The sequence below is a fragment of the Acanthisitta chloris genome, unplaced genomic scaffold (genome assembly GCF_000695815.1).
Source record: "Acanthisitta chloris isolate BGI_N310 unplaced genomic scaffold, ASM69581v1 scaffold36031, whole genome shotgun sequence".
In the NCBI taxonomy this organism is placed as follows: Eukaryota; Metazoa; Chordata; class Aves; order Passeriformes; family Acanthisittidae; genus Acanthisitta; species Acanthisitta chloris.
In genome coordinates, this window is record NW_008655338.1 from 1 (window position 1) to 7,730 (window position 7,730).

The window sequence follows — 7,730 nt, forward strand, 5'->3', positions numbered from 1 at the left end:
CATCCTGTAGGTGCTGTGTGATCGCAGCACCTACAGGATGGGCAACAGCAGTCTGTTCCAGTGCTTGACAACTATTTTGGTTAAGAAATTTTTCCCTTTATCCAATCTAAACCTCCTCTAGCCCAACCTGAAGTAATTTCCTCTTGTCCTATCACTTCTTACCTGGGAGAAGAGACCGACCTCCACCTGGCTGGCCATAACCTCCTTTCAGGTAGTTGTAGAAAGCAATAAGGTCTGAGCCTTCTTTTCTCCAGGCTAAACATGCTCAGCTCCCTCAGCTGCTTCTCACAGCACTTGAGCTTGGACCCTTCACCAGCTTTGTTGCCCTTCTCTGAACACACTCCAGCCTCTCAATGTTTTCCTTATAGTGAGGGGCCTAAAACTAAACACACTATTCAAGGCACAGTCTCGCCAGTGCCAGGTACAGGGGGATGATCACTGCTGTAGTCCTGCTGGCTATTCCTGGTACAAGCCAGGTTTCCATTTGCCTTCTTGGCCACCTGCGCACACTGCTGGCTCATGTTCAGCCAGCTGTCGACCCAACAGTCCCAGGTCCTTTTCTGCTGGGCTGCTTTCCAACACACTCTTCCCTCAGCCTGTAGTGCTGCATGGGGTTGTTGTGACTCAAGTGCAGGACCTGGGCTCTTGTTGAGCAGAATCCCCATGATGCAGGTTCCTGTCAGCGGTAGGATGTGGACAGACAGTCAGTAACGCCCATGGGTGGGGTGAGGTGCATCCTAAGTGACTCCTGTCCAGTTAAATTTAGCAGCACAGCTGTGCACTGAGTGTCTTCAATTTGCACTCCAGTTTCAAGAAAATTCTTGTATCACATCAAGACATAAAGTAAATGGCAGCCTAACATTGCAGATGCTAAGCCTTTCCCAGGTATGGTTTTGGAAGTGAGGTATTGGGATGGTGTAACTCTCAAAGCAATCACAAAAGAACAGCTTATTTCTTATTTTTTCTGGTGTTTGCCCAGGCACCCATGTATGTGGACTTTTTCGGTACCTGCCATTCAGACACAGCTAAACCAGCCATCCTTCAGGCAAGACACCTCTCCTGGTACCGAACCAACATGGTGAGGGGACTGACCTTCTACCCCCCTGATATCCTGAGTGTGATGCTGAAGGATGGGAAGTTGCAGATGGATGGAAAGGGAGCCCTCATGCTGCCTCCTGAGGTATGACCTGTCCTCCCTGGAATGTAAGGCACTCCTGTGCTCTTCTCTGTATATGCTGAGCTCCTGTTGCACAGGCCAGACAGATCTAGAAGGACTTGCAGGTGCCAGATGGATTTCTTTACTATATCTCCTCTTAATGTTCCCAGCACACACCAACACTATCTTTATTAGCTGGGTTTTACCCCAGCTCAGCCACTAAACCACTTTACTGCTTTAAGTCAATCACAGGGTTGTCTTTTGTTTCATGTAGTGTCAGACTGAGCACTGGCTAACGAACAGGAGCCTCCTTGAAGCGTAAACTTTGAACTGTCCTGAGAACTGTTACTGAAGTGTATTTTGCATGCCCTCTTGCTTGTGAAGGCAATCAGGACTGTAGTTCCTGTTGTCTCCCATGGGCACACTTGCCCTGCTCACAGAGATGTTTCCACCCTGTAGATGCCTCAGGAGAAGCCTCCCAAGGAATACTCTGAACCCAACTCCATGACTGAATATTTCTATGATGGTGTAAACAGTGACCTGGCCTTGTTTCCTGCTCATGTTAGTGTCAGCCCCAGGGAGTACGATTTTGGTTGCTGCGTGCCACTTCACAAGGCAGAACCTCTTCCTCTTCATGTGATCAACCACACCAAAGGAAATATCAGTGTTGCCTGGACTCCAAACCATGGCAGTGCCTTCCAAGTGTGCCCCAAAATCTGTGACATCCCACCTTTGAAGTCTTCAGTTTTCCATGTCTATTTCAAGGCTCCTCAGCTCAACAGTCTCTATGCAGCAGAGCTGGAAGGTTTTGCCTTCTACAAGGTTAGTAGGAAGTGCTTAGACCAGTTTACAGAGAGGAGCTATCAAGCAACTCTTTGCAGGATAAAGGTTTTTGGGAGAGTTAAAGTTCAGTTGAAACCCTTAATCTGGAATTTGACAAACCAGCATCTTTATTAACTCCTTTGACCACTGCTTTGATATGCTGGTGGGTTACAATTTCTCCTTCACCTGTGTCCTGGCAAAAAAATGAGAGAAGCAAGCCACAGCTCATGCATGTTGACAGGTACACTTGCTCTTATCCCCAGTAAACATGAAGTAATGTACACCTTGCTGAAGGAGGAATTACTGTGAATTTCTGCACTATTGGTGTAGATGTGAGCCTGCTCAAGGATGGTTATCGTGACCTGGGTAATGGACAGTAACTTGGGGTTTGTGTCTGGCCCTCCGTAAGTAAAGCTGCTGAGGACACTGTGTGTCACTGCAGCCTCTTCTCCCAAGTGACGTAGGATTCATGTCACACAAGTCTGCAATTACAGGAGTTTTAGCACCCAGAAATAACCTGGTAGGTGAAACTTTGCACTTGGAAGTTTCACAAATTGCAATAGGGTGTCTGTATACTCTTCTTTCTAAGGCAACTCTTGTAGTATCACCGAATAGCTTGGCTATGTCCTTCTGCTGAAAAGTCACTCAGGGGTCTTTTGTTCCACATATGGCATTTATCAGTCGTTCTTCCCTGAAAAAGTCAATTCCTTAGGCTCAGGGATGTCATTGAACAAACAGATGCTTGCAATCATGTATGCACTTGAAGACACCTTGCCAAACTCCCTTCCTGCAGATAGTCTATGCTGTCCCTTGCATGTCTGCAGGTGATGAGACACTACAGCAACATTGAGAATGATGTCACCATTTGTCCATCCTGGTGCCTGACTGTCAGGCTGAGAGCGCACACGTATGAAGCAGAACGGGAGCACTTCATCCCACAGTACATCCTGGATGTCCCCAAGGTGTGTACCTGATGTTTGGATCTTTGCAGACACTCAATGTTTACCTCTGCAGTATTTACTTTGTCTCCCATTACACTATCCTGAGATGTGACTTTGGTGGTTTCTGATGGTATGGAGACTCTTGCTTTGGTACAGAAGTAGGATGCTCTTTCTCCTGCACTAGCTTCCTAGCCTGCAGTGTACCGGGTTGCACTGAGCATCTCATTAGATATGAGGAAGCTGTTGGGATCTCCTTCCTTTCTGTTTAAGTGGACATAGGCACTGATAAGGGTGTTTAGTCCCCTCCCAGGAGCCTCAAACACTCTGCAAGCACTTAGGCAAACACAGAATCCACACTTAAGGAAGAGAAGTGTTTACAAGGTAGAGTAGAAGTTTTCCTCACTCTTCCTGCTGTTTCTGTAGCACAATAAAGTATTGTTTCTATGAGGTAAAGTGGGATCTGATCCTAGGAAGTAAGAATAGTCTTGAGAACCTCTTAGAAAATCTTCTCAGCTAATCCAAGATATGCAGCCCGTATCTGATATGCATGAATTGGAGCAAATTCCAGCCTGCTGGAAATCTTGATCCAGAAGGTCACTATCCTTGCAGAAACTGCAGGCACCAGTAAGCAGCTTGCTTACTGGGTGAACAAAGTATTTAATAATGGAAAGTAGCTTCACTGGTCCCATGAGCCTGTGAAAGATGAGGGCCACTGTGAGAAGGGAAAGATCATAATTTGTATACCCTTGGATGGTTTCATTTCTTTCTGTGAAAAGAAGCAGTTACAAAGTTCTCCATAGACTCAAGATAATGCTTGTCAGAACCTGGAATTTGATATAGTGAAAGCCTTTCCTTTAGGCTGGTTTTCTAAACTCAGTGCAAACAACCCTTTTTTGCTTGTCTCCATCAGACTTTTCCTCCTGTGGCTCCTGACACTGATACCTACTGCAGCATGCTGCTCTCCAACACAGGCTCTTCTCTGATAACCTTCAGTATGAACCAAACAGCCTGTCCCTCTGTTTCAGTCAAGCCCAGCTCAGGACACATCATTCCAGGAGGCCACCAGATTTTCCTTCTCTCCACTCACCCAGTTAACACAGTCTTGCAGCAGCATGTCCTGCCTTTGCAGCTGAACTCTTATCCTGGATACACCAAGGTAGGGAGAGGATGCTAGGCAAAGTTTTGTTCCTTTGTAGTCTTCCCTCATCACAGTGACTTGCACTGTGATGCCTATTATACCTCCTAATGGTTAATTTGGGGTTTTCCCTTTGGAAATAGGAATGAAAGAATATTTTCAACATTTAATATGGGGTCAACATTGCAGAAAGAAGGTGCTTGCAGTGCCTAACATCCTGTTCCTTTACAGGAACAATGCAATGTTACCTTGCATTTCCATCTCCTGGAATGCTCTATATTATGTTCAGGGCCCTACTTGGCAGCAAAAACTAAAGCCCTTCCCTTCCTTCTTCAGATCCAGTCTGTTGTCACTTCTGTCTTGGAAGAACCTACATCTTTGCAAGGTCCCTCTAGAAGCAGCTGATACTTTCAGCTAATGTCTCTTACTTTTCCCCTTAATTCCACAGGAAATTGCTCTCCAGAGTTGTGGGGAGTCCATTCATTTGCTCTTAGAAGGTGATGGAAATCTATACTTCAGGCCTCTCCATATAGGTACCTCCTCTACACGAATGTACACCATAAAAAACTGCACAAGGCTACCTGTAGTTTTCACATGGAAGATCCATCAGTCTGACAGTAAGATCCTGTCTGTCAGCCCCACTGAAGGCATCCTCCAGCCCTATGAAGCCATGGTAAGTTCAAATTCTACCAAAGTTGTACTTTGCTCTCTACAATACAGCCACAGCCTGGCTTTGAATATCTGAATGTGCATTCCCAATATGAACCTTTGACACAGACAGAGATGGTGGAGGAGAGAAGTGAGAGTGTCTCCAGAGTTGTTTGTTGAGAACTAGGTTAGGTGTAATGAAGGGACTGTGCATTGAATGCAACTGTTGGGGTATCTGGGTTTGTCTCTGGTCTGGATCTCCTGTGAGCACTCTCCCCTCTTGTGATTGCAGGCTCAGGCATGGACTTTTACTCCTGACCAGAAGACCAAGTATCTGCTGCGAGCTATGATGTTTGTGAAGTGGAAAATCCCATACCCCGTGTCTCCCAAAAGTGTTTGTTATATCTTACGGATTGTTGGAGAGGGGGTACTGGGCACCATCAGGGTAAGGAACTGGGACCCAATGGGTAGTAGAGGGGATACTACGGTGGGATGGGGGTCTTGGGTTTCCCCTTTTTGCACAGTCTGTACTGGAGGCATCACCCTGGTGGTGTTCAAGACCAGGCTGGATGAGGCCTTGTGCAACCTGATCTAGTGAGGAGCTGTCCCTGCCCATGGCAGGGGACTTGGGACTAGATGATCTGTAAGGTCCATTCCTACCCTTAAATTCTATGATTTTATGATTCTATGAATAAGGATTTACAGCCAAATTCCCAGACACTGCTTTCAGTGGAGATGGCATAACTGATTCTGGTGGTCTAATGGCAATGACATTGTAAATGTCCTGCCAGTTCAAATGTGACCTTCCCAAATGCTCTGGGATTGCTTTCAAATCCTTTGTTCCAGACTGAACCGAGCAAGCCATTTGGCTTCTTGGGACTCACAGTCCCCTCCTCTCATTCTGTCTGCCCTCCTTCTCCATTTGTTCTGCTGCTAGTCTGATTTTTAAGTGTGGTGGACTTTTTTAAGTGGTATAGCCAGAACACATCCACCTGGCTTTCCCCCTATTCTCTGCAGATCTGTGGAGCCACCTTCATTTGCGTTTGGGTTTCTTAAGGAATCAGAGGTAAATTATACTTTGTAAATCATTGCTTCATGTCAATCATGTTGGACAGCAGGGTAGTAATGTCTTAGAGGCACTAGTCACTATACATTGTGTGCAAGTGCACAACCAGCTGAAAGGGAAGGGGACTCTTGATGCAGTCATGAAGGGACCAGCAAACATCTTTTAGCCCTTCATCCATCCAAGTGCAGCTGGCCAGCTAGTGTCCTCAGAGCCCTGAATATGCTACACGGTACCTGGCAAACAGCCTAAATAAAAATAGGAGAAAGCATTTGGAGGATGGACGGAGCCCCTTGCAGACCTGTTCCAACATCTTATCACTTTATATATCTACCTGAAAGGAGGTTGTAGCAAGCTGGATGCTGTTTTCTTCTCCCAAATAATAAGCAATAAGGCAAGAGCAAATGTCCTCAAGTTGCACCAGGGGAGGTTTAGATTTGATATTGGGGAAAATGTCTTCACAGAAAGCATTGTCACTCATTGGAAAGGGCTGCCCAGGGAAGTGGTTGAGTCACCATTCCCGAGCTATTTAAACGATGTGTAGATGTGGCACTTGGGGAAGTGATTTAGTGGTGGACTTGGCAGTGCTGGGTTAACAGCTGGACTCAGTGATCTTAGAGATCCTTTCCAACCTAAATGATTCTGTGAGTCTATGTCCCAGAGCATGGCAAGTCCTACAGCAGGCAGGGAACCCTTTGCACTGCACTACACAGCCAAGGAATGTGATGAGGTAAGTGGTGGCTACATTCAACCACAACACTTGACATGTAACAGTGACCTTTGCATGGTGGGTTTGTATTCCAGACACAAAAGGAGCACCTGGACCTTGGAAATGTTCTGGTTGGTGATCTGCAAAGCTGCAGCGTTGTACTGCTAAATGATGGGATCTGTTCTCTGAAGTATGTCCTCCATGTGGAACAACTCATCACTGGGCCCTGTGACCCTGAGGAGGTCTGCAGCGATCCACTGGGTACTGTAAGGGAATTACCATGGGATGGGGCCTAGACTTTCCCCTTTCTTCCAAAATCAATCTAGCATGAACTTGGAGGCTGGGCTGCTTGCTGGCCAAAGGCAGGCTGGGTACTTCCAAGGGCCTGCCTAGAGTTGTAGTCTGGGAATTCCAGCTTCAACACATGAAGCTGATCTTAATAATTAGATGGGGGGGATGGCAGTGGCTTGAGTGCAGTTAGGCTTAGGGATCTGTGTGCTGAACATGTGTGTGGTGTAAGAGAGATCAGTGACAACAAGAGCTCATACCATCTATTTTCTGCTACAGCTCTAGAGCTGGAACACTCCAGAGGGACAATCCCTGCCAGGTCAAAAGCTGTTGTCCGAGTAACAGTAAGGCCAGCCCGTCGGCTGCATTATACCTGGTCTATCAAATATGCTATTTGCACCCAAACAGGTGAGATGGATGTTTTGGGATGTTCAGAGGCAGGGAACTGTTTGTACAAGAAGATATGAGCTAGACAAGGAGTTTTTAGCTTGGAAAGTGGAAAATGGCAATGTCACATGAAAGGTAGAAAGACAACAAGATACAATCAACTGTTTATGATTTTTCAGTATGAAAAGAAAGCACTTCATCAAATGACTAGGGTGTAGGCTTAAATAAAAAAAATATTTTTTCAAATAGTGCAGAACTAAATTGTGTAAATACACTCTTGAACAGGATCATATTCATAGTCTTTTAGTGATCTCTAAATGCAGGAGTTAAGGTACAATTAGAAGTCAGTGGTTTAGAGGTTTTGAGCAGCTGGCAAACAAAAGACTGTGTACAAGTCCCATTCTTTCTTTGGTCTGGGTAGGGCCTCTTTGCCCTTTGCTGCAGGCAAAATGACCCAGGTAGCTGCCCCTTAGTGGTGCATGACTACTTTTTGGTGTTTCTTTCTCTCCCAAGCTACAGATCTTGCAAGCACAAAGGAGCCGCAGCCCCTCTGCTGCATTGTAGCAAGAGGCGTCTACCCA

At 46.0% G+C, this 7,730-nt stretch overlaps 1 protein-coding gene across 1 annotated transcript in view; it reads left to right on the forward strand.

Annotated features, from left to right (window-relative positions):
• Positions 1 to 979: 979 nt before the first annotated feature.
• CCDC108 (coiled-coil domain containing 108) overlaps positions 980 to 7,730 on the forward strand; it is a gene marked incomplete at its 5' end in the record, with an annotated part of 23,150 nt that continues 16,399 nt past the window's right edge. The window contains 9 exons of the mRNA XM_009083850.1: positions 980 to 1,180; positions 1,616 to 1,978; positions 2,803 to 2,940; positions 3,830 to 4,075; positions 4,503 to 4,727; positions 4,995 to 5,147; positions 6,570 to 6,735; positions 7,042 to 7,170; positions 7,663 to 7,730. Of these exons, the coding sequence (XP_009082098.1) occupies positions 980 to 1,180; positions 1,616 to 1,978; positions 2,803 to 2,940; positions 3,830 to 4,075; positions 4,503 to 4,727; positions 4,995 to 5,147; positions 6,570 to 6,735; positions 7,042 to 7,170; positions 7,663 to 7,730 (1,689 nt within the window). The remainder of the gene's footprint in view (positions 1,181 to 1,615; positions 1,979 to 2,802; positions 2,941 to 3,829; positions 4,076 to 4,502; positions 4,728 to 4,994; positions 5,148 to 6,569; positions 6,736 to 7,041; positions 7,171 to 7,662) is intronic.